Source organism: Protopterus annectens, chromosome 4.part1 (assembly GCF_019279795.1).
Source record: "Protopterus annectens isolate FY-2018-M chromosome 4.part1, PAN1.0, whole genome shotgun sequence".
Taxonomy (NCBI): Eukaryota; Metazoa; Chordata; order Ceratodontiformes; family Protopteridae; genus Protopterus; species Protopterus annectens.
The window spans coordinates 466,031,524-466,049,682 of record NC_056734.1 but is presented as its reverse complement, the minus strand read 5'-3'; the positions used below and the strand labels follow the sequence as shown (position 1 = coordinate 466,049,682).

At 39.1% G+C, this 18,159-nt stretch overlaps 1 protein-coding gene across 1 annotated transcript in view; it reads right to left on the bottom strand.

The window, feature by feature from the left end:
• Positions 1-325: 325 nt before the first annotated feature.
• The window catches only part of LOC122801226 (avidin-like), a 37,277-nt gene continuing 19,443 nt past the window's right edge, over positions 326-18,159 (bottom strand). The window contains exon 4 of the mRNA XM_044070779.1: positions 326-383. Coding sequence (XP_043926714.1) covers positions 326-383 — 58 coding nt within the window. The remainder of the gene's footprint in view (positions 384-18,159) is intronic.

Below are 18,159 nucleotides of genomic sequence, written 5' to 3'. Positions count from 1 at the left end.
CAAGGAACTAGATGACAGCCCCTTGGATTATTTCCAATCTCCGGTGACCTGACAGTTGCAGAAATAAAGTAAATGTTACCAACAAGGTACAGGAACTGAATAACAGTCCCTTAGCTTAGTTTCCAGTCTCCGGAACCATAACCAGTTAAGAACAAAAACTGGTGCAGAGTGTAATAGATAACTAGGAACCAAAACAACAATCTGAGTGGCTGGCAACCAATAATCCAAGTCAAAGGGTTTATAAAAAAACAGTATTTAATCACAAACACGGTTGAAAAAGCACTTCATAAATAATGTAGCAAAAATCATCACAGATAATCCACAGTCAAGTGTTTTCGTCCTTCCTGGACTCCTTCAGAACTGTGACAATACTTAAAAACACCCTTTTTAAAACACAAAAGAACCAATCACAAGAATAATTAATGAATTATGGAAATACCATTTTAAAAAACATACTTTTTTTACATATATATATATAATATATACATTTCCTCAAAGTTTTTTTGCCCTATATTTTAATTCAGGCTTAATTGAAATAAAATAATTTAATCCTGGTGCTACAGTGGAGTTATAACACATTTGCCATTTCATTTTAACCCTTTCCAACTTATTCTTCCAGTAACCCCCCCCACCGCTAATATCCTTAGCAACCACTTCTAAAATACCAAAATGTAATGTATGATTGGGGAAAATTTTAATATGCCGGTATAGTGCATTGTTTTCATCCTGCCTTCTTACATCATAGAGGTGCTCGTAGATCCTCTTTTTCAGCATCTTCTCAGTTTTACCTATGTAAAACTCAGAAAAATCCTGATAGATGGCAACATAAACCACCCCCTAGTAATACAGGAACCTGTTATCAACTTGATGTCAAACCCTGCTCTTTCAATATGGACTACAGGGGAAGTTAAAAATATACCTACAATATTCACAAGCTCCACACCTAGTTGTACCCTTCAAATTGGTGGCAGGTTTAGAAGGTAGAGGGATAAGACAGAAATTAGGCGATGTTCAGAGGAGAAGGATAGTGTTATAGTATACAGTAAGTAGAGAGAGACTGGGTATAGGTGTAGATAAAAGGTATATGTAGAGGGAAGGTAAGGTTAGAGAGGTAACTGTAGAAAATCAGCAGATGAAGGCCGTAGAACAATGCAAGGTAGGAAGTATAACCTCAATAAAAGAAACAATTACTCTACAGTCCAGGCATAATACAAGTAACCCTTGTCCATTTAGAGAGGAAGGGGTTTGACTTCAGTAGGCAGAAATAATCAGCAGTAATCTAAGACAACAGAGTATTAAATGCATAGGAGTATCCAAAACATTACTTTTGCAATGTATAACAATCACCAAACAGTTCAATATACAATACAGTATTAGTACAGATACTAGCGTGATGAAGATATCAGCTATACAAGGCAAAAACAGCAGTAAAATATAGTGTGAACTTTAGTCTGACCATATGGCATTTCTAAACCTTATAAATAGCAAAATGCATAGAAAAAACCCTTTTACACTCAGGCAAGCAGCATGGGTTGGTATAACACATTCAGTATAGGGCCTTTAGAGAAAACGGTATTCTACAAATGCCCTTGGTTGGCCTCCTTTTGCTGGTCATCTTAACAACGGTTTGAGTTTAATTTAAAAGCAACAACAGCACAGACAAACCTCACTAGCCCCAATAAGAAGCTAATAGGTATCTTTCTCAGTTATTTCTACAACGGCAAATGAGCTACATAGCTTTATACTGTTTTAACATAGACAAAAAGTACAGTTATGTACACTTACCATAAATGTAGATGTTTGAGTGTATTCACTGTTGCAGTCATTATATTTGGGTTATCTACCTGCAGGTAGCCCTCAGCTGGCCTGATTATCAAAGTCTTGGGTCCTGCGTCAGATGCTGTCTCTTCTTCCATGACGTCAGGTAGTCAGAGATATAAAGCATGCAGCCAACGCCATTACCAGTTTTTCTTGCCCCAGATGTCAGGTGCCCCCATAATGGGAAGCAATTATATATAAGGTTACACCTCCAACAAAAAGCAAATACACCAGAAAGCTTAAATACAGTAAACAAGAAGAAAGGTATAGCCAATAGATGTCAGGGGGCTGGAGGGAGGGTAACCAGGATTGCAATAGTGAATACACTCGAACATCTACATTTATGGTAAGTGTACACAACTGTACTATGTTCTTCATGTTTCACTGTTGCAGTCATTACATTTGGGTAGATTCCCAAAGCTAAGGAAGGGAGGAGGCAGTTAGAGAGCATTAGGACCAGCTATTAAGCCCTGCAAGACTACAGTGGCAAGACCAGCTCTGGATTTAGAAAAAATAGGCAAGTGGTAATGCTTGGTGAAGGTATGTACAGAGCTCCAGGTAGCAGCTTCTAGGATGTCCCTGGTTGGAACACCTCTGAGAAGGGCTGTTGAAGTAGATGCAGCCCTGGTGGAATGTGATCTTATTCCCCTGTGGGGTAGGTTTTCCATGGTGCTTATAGCAGAAATTAATGCAATGACCTATCCACTTAGAAATGGTCTGCTTTGAAATGGCCTTTTCCTCTGACCCTGCAGCAAAGGCAACTAGCAGCTGTACAATTTTCCTGATAGGCTTAGTCCTGTCCAAATAAAATCTAAGTTGCCTGTGCACATCCAAATAATGCAGTATTCATTCTCCTTTGTTCTGTGGATTAGAAAAGAAAGTTGGCAAATGAATGGACTGATTAAGGGCCACACTGGATACCACCTTGGGCATAAAGGAAGGATTGGTCCTGAGGGACACCCTGTCTGCATGGAAGATGATGAAGGGCTCCACTGCCATGAGGGCCTGTAATTCAGACACTCTTCTTGTTGAAGTGATGGCTAGAAGGAAGGCTGTTTTCCAAGAAAGGAATTTCAACTCTGCAGTTGCAGCTGGCTCAAAAGGAGGTAGAGTGAGCTTTTCCAATACAAAGTCGAGGTCCCAGGCTGGCATAGGGGCTCACCTGGTTGGTTTTACATTTATGGCCCCTCTGAGGAATTGCTTCAGCAGGGGGTGAGAGAAGAGGGGTGGCTCAGTATTGTAATGTGCTAAAATGGCTGAGGCATGGATTTTAATAGATGAGATGGAAAGGCCCTTGTGGAGCATCTCTGTTAAGTGTTGAAGAATATGCGGTAAGCTGGGCACTGTTGTGCCCATCCCCTGAGTCTGGTTCCAGGAACAGTATTTTTTCCATTTTTCAGCATAGGATTTTCTAGCACTAGGCCTCCTTGCTTCCAGAATGACATCCATCACTTGTTTACTGAGGGAGGGTATTGGAGAGCTCAGGTAATTAACCAGGCTGCAAGGTTCAGGGTTTGAAGCTGAGGGTGCAGAATCTGGCCCTCCTGCTGGGACAGCAGGGAAGGGGTCTGAGGCAGGTGCCATTGTTCCAGCAATGACATACTGCACAAGAGGGGGTACCAGTGTTGGCATGGCCAGCCTGGTGCAATGAGAATTGTCTTTGGCTTTTCCTGTTTGATCTTTAGCAGAACTTTCAAGAGGAGAGGCAGAGGGGGAAAGGCATAAACTGAGAGGCTTTCCCAGGTGAAGGACAGGGCATCCACTTTCCAAGTTTGTCTGTGGGGAATCCTTGTGCAGAATTTGTCCAATTGCTAGTTCTGAGGGGAGGCAAACAGGTCTATCTCTGGGCTCCCCCATTTGTTTCTCAAAATGTTGAATATCTTTGGTTCCAGTTTCCACTTGTGTGAATCCATGGGATTTCTGCTTAGGTCATTTGCCAGTGAATTTAGCTTGCCTGGCAGGTATTGAGCTTGTAGGTGCACTTGGTAGCTCAAGGCTGTGGTCCACAGAGCCATGGCTAGTCTGCAGAGAGGGTACGAGTGTGTTCTCCCCTGTTTGTTTATGTACCACATAACAGTGGTGTTGTCTGTCTTTACCAATAATTGTCCTGGAAGAATATGGTCCTTGAAGGCTGTCAGAGAATTCTGTACAACTAACATATCTTTTTGATTGATATGCAGGTGCATTTGACTCGGGTTCCATTTGCCCTGAATGCACTGCCCTACCAAGTGAGCCCCCCATGCATAGTCTGATGCGTCTGGTGTTAGGGTTTGGGCAGCAGGGGGTAGAGTGAACGGCAGTCCCTTGTTGTGGTAGCAGGCCTCTTCCCACCAAAGGAACTCTGTCTTTATACAAGGAATGATAGGGATCATTGATTCCAGATCCTGAGAATGTTGACACCACAGGCTTTTTAGATACCATTGTAGTTTCCTCATATGCAGCCTTGCATATGGAATTAGTAGGATGCAAGAAGCCATGAACCCCAGTGCTTGCAGTATTTTCCTTGCAGATAGCTGGGTCTTTGTGGCCAGAAGTTTGAAGTAGGCTGTCAAATAAACTTGTTTCTCTGGCGTGAGGTAGGCCATCTGGGAAGTTGCGTTCAAGCTTGCTCCCAGGAATACAATTTGTTGGCAGGGTACTAGGTGAGATTTCTTTTTGTTTATGGTGTACCCCAGTGAAGTTAGAAGTTTCTTTACAAATGCCAGATGATTTAATAGTATGTCCTGGCCTGAATTAGACAATCGTCCAGGTATGGGTATATTTGAATATTTCTTCACCTGCAGAATGTAATGACTGGAGCTAGGCACTTTGTGAATACCCTGTGTGCAGTAGATAAGCCAAAGGGCAGTGCAGAGAACTGATAGTGCATGTGGCCTGCTCTGAAGCATAGGTATTTTCTGCAAGATTCCCTTATCGGGATGTACAGGTAAGCTTCCTTTAAGTCCAGTGTTGCCAACCAGGCATTTTTGCCTAGCATGGGAAGCAGCTGATGAAGAGTTCGCATTTTGAATTTTGGGATTACCAAGAAAGTGTTTAGAATAGACAGGTCCAGGATAGGACGACAGGAGTTGTCTTTTCTGGGTACCAGGAAAAGTCTTGAGTAAAAACTTTGTCCCCATTCCTCTGCTGGGACAGGTTGAATAGCCCTGATACTTAGAAGTGAGAGAACCTGCTGTTGAGCCTCTACCCACTGATTTGGAGGTAGGTCTGGCCAACCGTGTGAGGTTGGTAAGGAGTGGAAGTGGAATCTGTATCCTTGGGAAACTATATTTAAAACCCATTTGTCTTGGGTAATGAGTTACCAGTTTTTTGCATGCAGAGCGATTTTTTCCCCCCTAAGGGAGCAGACAGTTGTGCAGGGCTTGGAAGGTTTAAGGTTAAGTCATTGTGACATTTTTCCATAGGGGGGTGTCTTACTACTTCCAGCTTTGGAAGTGGGAGCTCCCTACTGTTTAGGCCTGTGAGTACCTTAAGACTGTAGCCTAGGTGGTCTGCTGTTCCTGGGTTTGGACTGAGGAGGCCTGGAAGAGACAGGAAAGTACCAGTTCTTAGAAGGCCAATGTCTACTAAATCTGGGAGGCTGTACTGGCAGGAAATCTTTAACAGATTTCATAGATTTAGCTTTTTCCTCCATATTTTTAAGTACTTCTTCTGCTTTGTTGCCAAACAGGCAGTCTTGGTTTAAGGGAGCATCCAGTAATTTAGCTTTAACATGATCTGGCAAATTTTGCTCCTTAAGCCAAGCATGCCTTCTAAGAACAGACCCAGTGACAGCAGCCCTGCAAGATGCTTCTAAAGAGTCAAAACCACATTGAAAAGTATGTTTACCAACTTGTTTAGCAGAATGCATTAAATTTTGTAATTCTTTATTTTCAGCACAGTCAGGAAGTAACATAATTTTCTGTTTAAGTAGTCCAATAATATGCTGCTGGTACTTTAACATATGAAACTGGCAGTTTAAGGCCCTAATGGCCAAAGTAGCAGAAGTGTATACCTTCTTACCCCATCTGTCCGGGGCCCTGGAATCTCTATCAGAGGGGGTAGGGTTTTTGGCAGTAGTAGCCTTAATGCCTTTGGGCCCCTGTGAAATGGCCTCTGGGTCCGCAGCAGGATTCTTAAAGAGGAACTTCTGAGAGTCAGGTACTCTGTAATACCTGTCAGGTTTTCTGGGAGCTGGAGGTAAAGTGTCTGGGGCCAGGCTAGATTCCAAGAAGGCATAATCTACAATGTCCAGTGCAGGAGGGATAGCTAAATGCCTGTGATGAGGTAGGAGTAAGAATTCCCTAAGCCTCTTTTTGCAGTCAGAGTAATCCTGGCTTTCCCAGCGGAAATGCTCCCTAAGAGTATGCAAGGTTTCACCAAAAGAAAAATCTTCTGGAGGGGAAACAGAGGAATGGAGTCCTCTGCATCAGAATCCTCATAGGTAGATAAGGGCAAATCCTGGTCATCAGAAGAAACAGAAATTTCAGAATCCTGATCAGAAGAATCAGAAGGAAAATCAGTTTTGGTCTCTTAGAGGGAGAAGGCTGGCTTCCCCTAATTAGAATAATAAGGTCTTCAGCCATTCTTATCATTTGTTTTTTAGGTATGTGGGCCTTACATCGGTTTTCTAGGTGTCGGTCGAGTTTTAGGCCTTGAATAGGAAGATGGCATCAGTTTGAAATGCAAGTCCGTAGGCCTGAATACACCCTCAGAAGCCGGTGCCTGCACAGCAACTCCGGAACCATTCAAAATAGAGACATCCGCAGGTTCCATAGTCGAAGAAGCATCTCGTGGCATACCGGACTCTGAATGGGTCTCAGTAGAGGCCTGCAAATCTGAAGTAGTGGGTATTAGGGGCTGCGAAAGCGCCTCACTGAGTACCGGAGAACTGCTGACTAGCTTAACAGAAGCGTCGTTGGCAGCTTTGGACCTATGCGTTCTGTCTCTGTCTTTATCTTTACGTTTTTTCAGAATGTCGGTAATCGGGTGGCTTACCGAAGCTGTTTCTGGATAATTAAACCGAGTACGAATAGTTCGAGGATTGAATAAGACACAAAACTGACAGCGAGGGACGTCATGGTTTGGGCCTAGGCAAGGAATGCAGTAGGAATGAAAATCTTTATGAGGTATTTGCTTTCCACAGGTAATACGATTGTTAAGTTTTACTGACATCGGTTTAGAGCAAGAAAAAGGATCCCCAACAGGGTACTTAGCTTTTTGAAGACTTTGTTTTTGAAACTCGAAAATGAAAATTTCAGGAGTTGGCCGACCGGCACTTGCAAACTGCTTCTGCTTCGGGCACCGGGCGGCAAGAAAGACTGATGTAATGGCATCGGCTGCATGCTTTATACCCCTGACTACCTAACGTCATGGAAGAAGAGACATCATCCGACGTAGGACCCAAGACTTTGATAATCAGGCCAGCTGAGGGCTACCTGCAGGCAGATAACCCAAATGTAATGACTGCAACAGTGAAACACGAAGAACATCTACTATATTATGGTCAGCACAAGATCGTTTTATAGCTAGAAAGCACTTATACCAACTGTTACACTGCATTTAGCACATTTAAAGCACTACAAGCTTATATGCAATACAGATTCATTGGTAAAAACCTACCGGGAGGCAAGTCAAGCAGCCCGAATGCAGAACCGATGCAAGGGAAGTGTGGACGCTTTAAAACAGGATTTAAAAATAGTGCCACATTCAATATTGGCTATAAGTAAACTTTCAGGGGGAAACTTTGCTAAAGGGGAGAAGTGATAGGTAGAGGGGATGTGGTAGGACTAGAGGGGTGGAAAGTGGGTGTGAAGGAAGGCACAAGGGAAGTGAGTACAGCAGAAAAGTATCAGTAACTGCAGATATATATATATATATATATATATATATATATATATATATATATATTTTTTAAATTTGGTACAACTTACAACATCTTAGGTGCACAGAGTCCTACTAAAAGCTTAGCAGCACTCTAATAGCTGATTCTCTATTTTGACATTCGGGATTGTGCAGTTTCAGTGTTATAAAGTTTTGGCGTTATGGTCTTGGTATTTGGTCTTCGGGATTGTGAGATTTCTATATTTAAAAGTAGATCTAGATATATATATATATATATATATATATATATATATATATATATATATATATATATGTATGTATGTATTGTATATATACTTATAATGGAGATATGCTGTAGATTACTTTGAAGTTAGAACTGAGATTTATAGAATAGATAGTTAGAGCATGTAGACGTTTTAGTTAGATAATAAGCCCTTTATTGTAACAGCTGCATATGATTTATTTAAACAAAAATTGCTTGAGTTGTGACAAAACTTTGGTGCAGATGGATATTTGTCTGGTATTTGATGCAAGGGCCTGGAAAAGTTTAGGGGAAAGTACAGGAAAGCTGTTGTCAGAGCAATGGAATTTGTTGCAGGGGGTTTGGAGAGTTGGGCCAGTATTGAATGGGTCCTGAGATTCTAAGTCAGGATGGATGTAATGAGTCTCATGGCAAGTAGTGATGGGATTTCGTAGTGGAATAGTTTATAAAGTAGAAAGCCTAGTAGTTGGTTTGCTCTACCTAGAAGAGGGGCACATTTTGCTTTGGAGAATGTGATGTAATGATATTCCAGACAAGGATAGCTAGTTATGAAGGGGCAGACTTTGTTTGAAATAATTTGCAGTCTTGTGATACTTTTATTAGAAGCATTTGCAATAAGTCTAGTTGTACAAATAGTAATCATTTCCGTGTTGCAGCTTTTGTGGGTAGGGAGAGAAAATGAAACAGTTTTTGTGCACAGAAAAGGAGGCAGCTGATTTTAGGTCTGCTTTTTTAATGTGCGTCTGAAATTTAGGAGATGGACGTAACCAGATGCCAAAGTATCTGAAACAGGAGATGGTTTCAGTCAGATGGTTGAAATTAGATTTGTTTAGAGGGAGATGCAGCATTTAAGAAATATTTTGTTTGTTTGTTCCAAAAATCATGTTTTTATTTTTTTGCGTGTTGACTAGGAGCTTTTTACATTTGTGTAGTTCTAGGAGGTCTAGCTGAAACTTGAGTTCAGATATATTTGTGTTTTGGGATGGATCTATGAAGAATTAATGTCATCAGCTCAAAAATGAATAGGCTGAAGAATACAGGGTATAAAGACAATGTCCAATGCAGATTGTGTTAAAGCTCTATCCCTATGCTCTGTTTCCTACAGACTGCTCAGAGGTGATGTATACCTGGCATACAAGGTATCATTGGATCCCTCCCTGATGGATATTTTGCATATCAGCAAAACAAACAGCATCAGAGCTACCTTATCCAAGTATTTAAATTTTGCTTACAATTTAAATAGGATGTGTTGGAGGGACAGGTGTGAATCTCAAAGAATTGCCACTCCCTGGAATATGCATCCCATCCATGAGAAGTTGGGCCCTTCCCCAAGTCTATTTAAGTGTAACCTGGAGCAATGAATGTGAAATTGGAAATTCATCCATGGTCTGAAACCTATGTCTCTGATAGACACAGGGAGATGTTAAATCATTCCCTGACCTACACCCCTTAAAATAACCTCTAAGGCAAAATAGCCTGTAGGATATATTTGGGTTGCGAATGAAGGTCTCGGTGGTCTTTAGCTTAATATGCACCAATGAACCTATGAAACTATTAAGCTGGGGTATGTCAAATGGTTGTTTATTTTCAAATTTTGAAAATAAAGAGAGGGGCATGTACTGAATCCCGTGGGTTGCCTGATTGAGTTGTGACTTTTTTGTGATAGGGGAGAGACAATCTTAACTTTGTACAACCTGTTCCTGAAACATCATTTTGCACGCGGACTAATTCTGACTTCTGTTTGGTGAGACAGTATGGTGGGATGATCATATCTGGTGAAAAACAAGGATGGGGTGAACAAGTATATTGAAAGTTTAGGTTAAGTTAATGAAAATGACTACAGTGCTGCTATCAATGTTTATCAAGATCATATCAATCAGTGTACACAGCACAGTCACAATACTTCTCTCTCACCAGATTCCTTTCTGCATATTAGAGAGTCGGTGATATTTTTTATAAAGAGGTAGGGAATTGGTTGTATATGGGTTTCTCCCAGATCCTGCAGGTTGTAAGGAGTACTGAAACTGGACAATAGTAATTTGTCATAGTGAGTCTTGGCTTGTTTGGAACTGGCTATTTAAGTGCTGATTTCTAGATTGTGGGCATGGTGTTTGAACTGAAGCAGAGATTATAGATGTGAAGTAAAGGCATAATAATCTAGTCACTACAATAATGTGGAAACAAAGGGCAGAGGTTGTTTGAGCCTGTAGTTAAGTCAAGAGGGATTTGCTCTAGCAATGGGTTGATCTATTTTGCAGTAATCTTATTAAAAAAAAGAGGTGTCTCAGCTCTGTCTGAAGGACAGTTTTAGGAATGGATGGTATATAGTTTCATAGAAGGTTATAGGCTAATGGCCCTAGGGCCTTTACAAGCCTAGCCATGTTATACCCATGTTCCCAAATTGACCTTGGTTAGATGGTCATTATTTGCAGATCGAGTCTATGATCAGCACCGACTGACCGTGTCCATGAAGAACATAGGTGTCACCCCTGGGGTGAATTTACTGCTTCCCATCCAGTTGCCTAGGTTGCACTTGAATAAGGTTTTTGAGGAGCTTTGCTTCACGTGAATTGGGAGTTTATTCCAGAGGTGAGGCAACCTCTGGGAGATGTATCTGTCTCTCCAGCTTGCTTTGTTAATATCACAGACTCAGCTGAGATCCCTGGAGTGAGTGACTTTTGTCCCAATTTTATTTGTGGACATGCAGCATTTCCATTAGGGCAGGGTCAGAGACTGCTCTGTAGGCCAGGCACAAGTCACTTGTCAGCAGCCTGTAGGATACAGAGTACAGTGATAGAACTTTCAGTCTTTCCAAGTAGGTTATGTTTTGGAGGTCCTGAATTTTCTTGGTGAGAAACCTCTGTGGACTTGCCAGCTGCTGTAGGTGCCTGTCGAGGTACATGCAAAAGGGAGAATTGTACTCTATTAGTGGTGTGATGAGGGTCAAGTACAGAAGAGTTATAACATCCTTAACCTTGAATGTGCTGCTGTTACTATGGTGGGGGTAGGAGGTTGATGAAATCTTTGAGAAAATCATCTGGGATGAGATTACCAAGTGGGTATTCAATAGAGTCTTGGGTTGAAGTTTGTTTTGGGAATATCTTTCCTAATATGTTTTGGGGAGAGCTGGGAAGAGTTTATCTGGATGTTAGGTTGTTGTGTTTATGTCTGTGAATTGCTTGTTTAAGGACATTACATAAGGGGGTGTATTGATTACTGTATTCTGATGATGGGTTGTTTAAGCAAGCAGTAATTAAACTGAGCAAGAACATTCTGAACATACGGATCTTGTTTAAACTGGAAGTTAACTCCAAATTGTATCTCTTTGCTGTAAACAGAAGAGACTATCTGCAGCATGGATCACATAGTACGATCTCGCTCTCTCTCCCCGCATGTGTATATATATATATATATATATATATATATATATATATATATATATATATATATATATGGGTCTACTTCATTTGACCTAACTTTCATTTGCCCGACACTCATTTTCCTGACCCCATTTGACTGAAAGCTCATTTGCCCGACACTTCATTTGCCCGACACTTCATTTGACTGACAAGTAGTATTAGCAAGAAAATAGAATATGCCCCCTCCCCACTGTAGTGCGACCCTGGAGTTAGAATATATAGGTAGGGGGGGTGTGGGGGGTTGTGGGGGGCAAAGCCCCCCACTTCATTTCATATGATATTGTTAACTTTTGATGTAATATTGCTTAGTAAAAGAAAAGTAAGTGGGGGGCTTCACCCCCCCACACCCCCCTACCTATATATTCTAACTCCAGGGTCGCACTACAGTGGGGAAGGGGGCATATTCCATTTTCTTGCTAATACTACTTGTCAATCAAATGAAGTGTCGGGCAAATGAAGTATCGGGCAAATGAGCTTTCAGTCATTTGGTCTCGGGAAAATGAGTGTCGGGCAAATGAAAGTTAGGTCAAATGAAGTAGACCCATATATATATATATATATATATATATATATATATATATATATATATCTATATATATATATAAGGATTCACTTTATATTTTGAAATACTGAAATCCCAAATTTCAGTATTTCAAAACCATAAAGTCGAACGGCCTAAATCCCGAAACTACACAATCACAAAACACAAAATCATGAACAGAAACACACCATACACCACACAAAATATACATCATCCAACCCAAACCACAACAAACAAAACAAATAAACACAAAAACACAAACAAATAAACCTACACTACATACAAACAGGGGGGCAAGCCCCCTTGTAGCCCCCCATGTGGGGGGCTGCACCCCCCACACCCCCCTACTTATATATACCAACTCTGAGATCGCACAAACACACACAGAAAGGAAACTCCCACCCACACATTCTACAGCCCCTCGCACATTCACAGACATTACACATATACAAACACCAACACTTACACACCCATGCTTTCACCTGCCTACCCTAACTCACATGTACAACTAACAAACACATTCATACACACTCAAACTCCCACACAAAACCCTAACAAAACACTTACTTACCTTAAATTACACCTAAATCCATACACAACAAGAAACACCATCCAGTCACAACACCGCACGCAATGCACCGTAAAGCCATAACCGTGAATTTGAGATATTCGGATTCGTGATTTTCAACGTTCGACTTTATAAGTTTGAGATACTGAAATTTGGGATTTCAGCATTTCGAAATTATAAAGTGAACCCGTATATATATATATATATATATATATATATATATATATATATATATATATATATGTGTAAAACTTTACACACATTTTATATATATATATATATATATATATATATATATATATATATATATATATATATACATATCTGTTGTATGGGTTATCACCACACGCATTTTACTGTGTGCTGAAAGCCTGGTGTTTTTCTTCAAATGTACAGTTTGCTGAATTATGTAAAACTCAAAGTTCATTAGATCAACTATAACAAAATTCAAGGTTTTCATCCTTTGTTCAAGTTTATGCGACCCTAGAGTTAGTGCATTTGATTTCTGGGTTGGGGGTGGTGCCCCCATGTTGGGGGTGTGGGGAAGGGCAAAGCCTCCCAAGTAAACGTTGTTTTTTGTTTTACTTTTAATACTTGCAAATGTAACCCTTTGGTTTACATTTGCGATTATTTTTAAAATGACTTTACTGCTAATTAACAGTAATTGTTGATGAGCTTGTTTATGTTCTCTGATTTGTTCAAACTTGCTAGCGATTCGTTATAAACTCACACAGAGAGATAGCTAGATAGATATATCAAGCACTGGGGATAGACTCTTCAGTTCAACTGCAACTTATTTACAGAGAAGAAATAACATTTGGAGTTTACTTCCAACTTAGATGCAAACACACACACACACACATATATACATTGCATGTTTTATTTTCATTTTTGCTCCTCAGCCTTATAATTACTCTTTGCCAGATCCTGGCTAAAATGGTCCGATGTGAATGATTTCATTCTGTTATCAATATATGCATGAATAAACAAACAAACAAACAAAAATAAGTAAATTAATAAATAAATCACAGAGTCATTCCATGCACCATTATTAGTTTTGCTCCATTTGAGGAAGGCAAATACACAAACAGTAGGTGCAGAAAGATGTCATTATCTCTGTGCTGCTTTGCAGTTTTTGCATTTGTTTGTTTTTTTCATGTTTTTGAGTTAATAATTTCATTAGTCTTTAGTAAAGTTGTGGCCAAGATGATCATCTAGAAGCTCAGCCACTTCACCCAGTACTGGTGGGACAGTGAAAATGTCCCACATTAAATAGACTTTCTCCACATATTCCCAGTCAAAATTTGTGCTCACCCATGTAGCCATCCTGAATGGATTTAAATGTTGCTAGAGATGTATTCAGCATAATAGGGAAAGTAGCTTAATCCAGGAATAGGGGATAAATTGGGTTAGCTATGTGTTATGCCGTATGATGTTGTTGATGTGGTAACATAGTTTTAGGTCTCTAAAATGGGTGTTTTCTTTACCATTGGTTCTCTCTAGGTGAAGGAGTTCAAAGACTGATGCGTCATTCACAGCATGGAAGGCTAAGCAGAAATTGGCCCTTGAGAGTCTGTAATGGGACAGGGCTTGTAGCCTGTCAGTATAGCTAAGGGTACTGAGACTTGAGATCTTTCTACTGAGGAAACGTTAAGTTCTCTCAAGAGAGTTTAAATACTTAGTAAGGTGCTTACCAAAGGGTGCATTATATTTAATGATGGGCCTAATAAAGTATGACTATAATGTCTTTATACTTTGAGAAGTACAACAAAGGATTAGCTGTGCAACAAAGGCTTTTTTAACTGTCATAAATATGTGTTGGGTAAAGGACATACATGCTAATGTTTATGATGACTGTCAAATTTAATTGTAATGTTATCTGTACTGTAAGTTGCAGTAATTCTGCATTTACAAAAGTTAACTATGAGGCATTTATTTGCATTCTGGATAAGCCCATGATTAATAGATCAAGGTTTTGCTTCTTCTAGCCCTTGATGGAAAATTTGAATACCAAAATGGGATTTGATAACCACTGTGTGTTTGCAGTTATCAACAGACTTTGCTAGTCATAGTCCTTGATATCAGCTTTTGTGTCATGGAAATATATATCAAATAAGAGGGAACCTTGCACAGGGCACTGTGGGGCACCACTACTGACATTTTTCTATTTAGAGCAAGTATCCTTGATCTGAAAAGTATGTGTTCTGTCAGACAACCAATTACTAATCCAGCAAACTGTGTGTGGGTTAATGTTAATTTGGGAGAATTTGTTAATAATCCCTCTATGTAGGATAGTGTCAAAGGCCAGTGTGGACCCTTTATTCATGACCTCAGTAACTTTTTGAAGAACTCAATCAGGTTGAGCAGGCATAATCTGCCTTTACCAAAGATGAACTCTTGTGTATCCAGGGATATCAGCCAATCTATATCACTGTTCATTAGTTCAACTATGCTACATTCTATAGCTTTACTACAAGTGAGACTAATAAGCCTGTAAGTCCTGGGGTTAGTAGACGGACCATATTTATGGAAGGACACTGTGACTATCATTCTGAGCATTTTGGATGTATAAACCATGGACAGACTCAGTGTGAAGAGTTGATCATGGAGGGTATTTGCTAGGTGGAGCTTTATGCTTCTCAGCAGACATCCAGGGATATATACAGGAACCGTGGAAGTGCTGTTTTTAATTTTTGAAAGTACCAAAAGTACTTGGTTAAAAATTGTTCTTGGGAGGATGTGGAAGGAATGGATGGATCAGAAGGGAGGGTGGAGGGACTGAAGTTGGAATAGAATTTGTCTGCAAGAATATTAGCAATGTCTCTGGAGTTAGACAAGGAGATACTATTGGAGTTCAGTACAAAATTATTAGTTACTTCTAAATTTTCTAATATAGCTGAAGAAAGTTTGATGGTCATCTTTTGACAACCCTAAGTTCATTGTTAGCCTTACATTTCCTAAGGGTAAGTTTGAGACACCTGTTTTCCAGTTTTAAATTCCTTTTATAATGATGAAGTGGACATTTATCAGTGATGACCAGGAACTTTTTTCCTTTTTATTATAGAGGTTGTTGGAGGTAAATTTTGCCATATTGGTTTAATTTTAAACTTGCCATTATGCTTACACTAGATGCAAGAGAAAATAAAATTTAAAAGAATAGACAGCAACCTCAGTTACAAGGTTTGCTGTGGAGCTATATTATTTGTGATCATGAGAAAGATGAGCAAATAGTAATTAACTGGTCTTTGAGTAACATTGAGTGTAAAGGAATGTTACGGGGGAATAAAGTAGGTTATTATAGAGTAGATCACAGCGAGATGTTTAGATTTGACTAAGGAGTGCATAACAAATGGGTGGTGCAATTGGAAGAAATGTTTGTGAAGTCAAGATCAAGAGTAACACCTTTGGGGTTAGGGAGACAGTTTGACAAAGAATATTGGTATTTACAAAGCCCAGAAATCTCTAGGCATATTTGTGATTGTTATAAATGTTTCACAGTTTATCTATGGATAGTTGAAGTCACTCATAAGAAAGGTATTTGGTTCATTGTTACATTTTTAACTGGTTAAGGTATTCTGCTTGCTGAGAAAGAGTCATAGATGGTTATCTATAATTGGTTATAATGTGAAAATTAACTTTATTGAATGCAACTAGGTTTTCAACCCCTTGCAGTTTTGTGTCTTGCAAAATCTGATGAGAAGCAATAAGTTAAGAATAAATACAGATGCTCCCTACATTAGCCGCTGGATCTGCATCTATAATAGGCATTGCAAACTGGAATGCAGAAAGTGCTATCATTACAATGTAACTAGATTCCTGTAATTATACAAGCTCTGGTGTTCCAGGTAGGAAATTACGCAGGTTCCAAGAGAGAATTGTTCAGGCTTCTAACATCTAGCAGTGCTACCCTGATATTATCCAGACTGGAGTTTGCTATGTTGGGATGTCCATCAGGTGAACTTTATCTAAAAAAGGAATTACAGGACTAGCAAAAGATTTCAACAGTATGTGAAAACCTAGTAGTGAAAGATGTAAGCCATCACTGACAAAGCAGGTGAGTATATCGACCGTTTCAACCCATGTAAGACACACTTTCAATTCCCTTAAAATGACACTGCTTTACTAGCCAGTTATTGAAGCCAATTATTTTATCCCTGAATGCAGATATCATTCTTGGTGATGGTAGAATGTTGGTCAAACTCCTTTTTTGCTCCAGCCTATAGAACCAAATGGTATCAAACTGGAATCAGCTTATAAACAATGAATATTCTACAAAAAATGGATCTTGATTTCTGGTTGATATAATAGCAGAATAACAGAGGGCATTTCTTTAGAAATGTGAAATTACTTCCTTCTCAGAAGTGAAATCAATTTATATATTTAAATGAAACTTGAAGTCTGACAGCAATGAAGTAAATCTGGACATAATTAAAAACAAAAATTAGAATGGACTCTTCACAACAAGCTCCTGCAAAATGTGCAGATATAAACATAAGGGTCCATACGTTACACTTAAAATTTTTACAGAACTATAACGTGCAGAGAGGTGCAACTGTAACACCACATGCATAGTATACTTCGTTATCTGCAGCTCCTGCAATTTCTTTTACATAGGGAAAACTATCAGAAAAGTTAAGGGCAGGATCCGTGAATATATATATATATATATATATATATATATATATATATATATATATATGATATAAAGAAAAGGAAAACCACAAATGCCTTATTTAGATGTATTTTGGATTGCCCAAAATACAAAAATTCCTCTTCTTCATTATAAACAGGATAATTGTGACAAACTTTAGTGGGGACTTAGACACACAACTTGAGTTCAAAGAAATAATTTGGCAACTCAGACTTAATGCAGCTGCTGCTCCAGGGATTAATGATTCAGTTTCTCTTTCTAGCATTTTAAAGATGAAAGCAGCTTTAGTGTGATTTTTTTACTTGAGTTTCAACACGTTTTTCAGTGTACAACAGTGCATGTGGTTAATTTATCTGTATTTTATTATTTAGTCTGTGTAACACAACTAGATGTTTCAGATGGTTCTTTAAGAAATTGCACTTTGTGGTTGAGTGACATCATAATTTATTCTTCTAATTCAAATTTGACTGGATGAATTGTTTGTATTTAAATGTTTTTTTTTAATGGCAGATAGCTACTCTGATGAAGTATTTATGTTTGTAAGATGAAAAGCTTTCAGTCTGTGTTTTTATTATATTAAATTTTTCTTGGAAGTGCCTTGAAGCTTGTTGTGGAGATTCCATTCCACTTTTTTTTTTTTTTTTTTATTATGTCAGTTATTAGTTTATTGAAGTATGTAAATTTGGGCATAGTTTAATGCCATTTTACCTCAAGTTATATCAGAGTTTGCACTCACTTCTACAGTAATCCTGTTGGCTTTCTTTGAAGGATAGATACACAGCACCCCTATATTTTCCCCACAAGGATAAGGGTTAGTGACAACAGAAACGTGCTGACTAGTTGGGTGTCAGGGGCTGGGATAGTGCTGTTGTGCTTTGCATTGATATTACGACTGTCCTACAAAGGCACGTAACAAGCTCAGTGTTAAGCCAAACCACATAGCTGCAAGGGTCTACTACAAGCTAAGGTTTAATAAAAATGTTTCTTGTTTAAAAAAAGGGGTAGGAATTGAATAATTTAATCAAAGTTGCTTAGGTTATATGATATATAGCAATATATGTGAATTATAATGTTTGT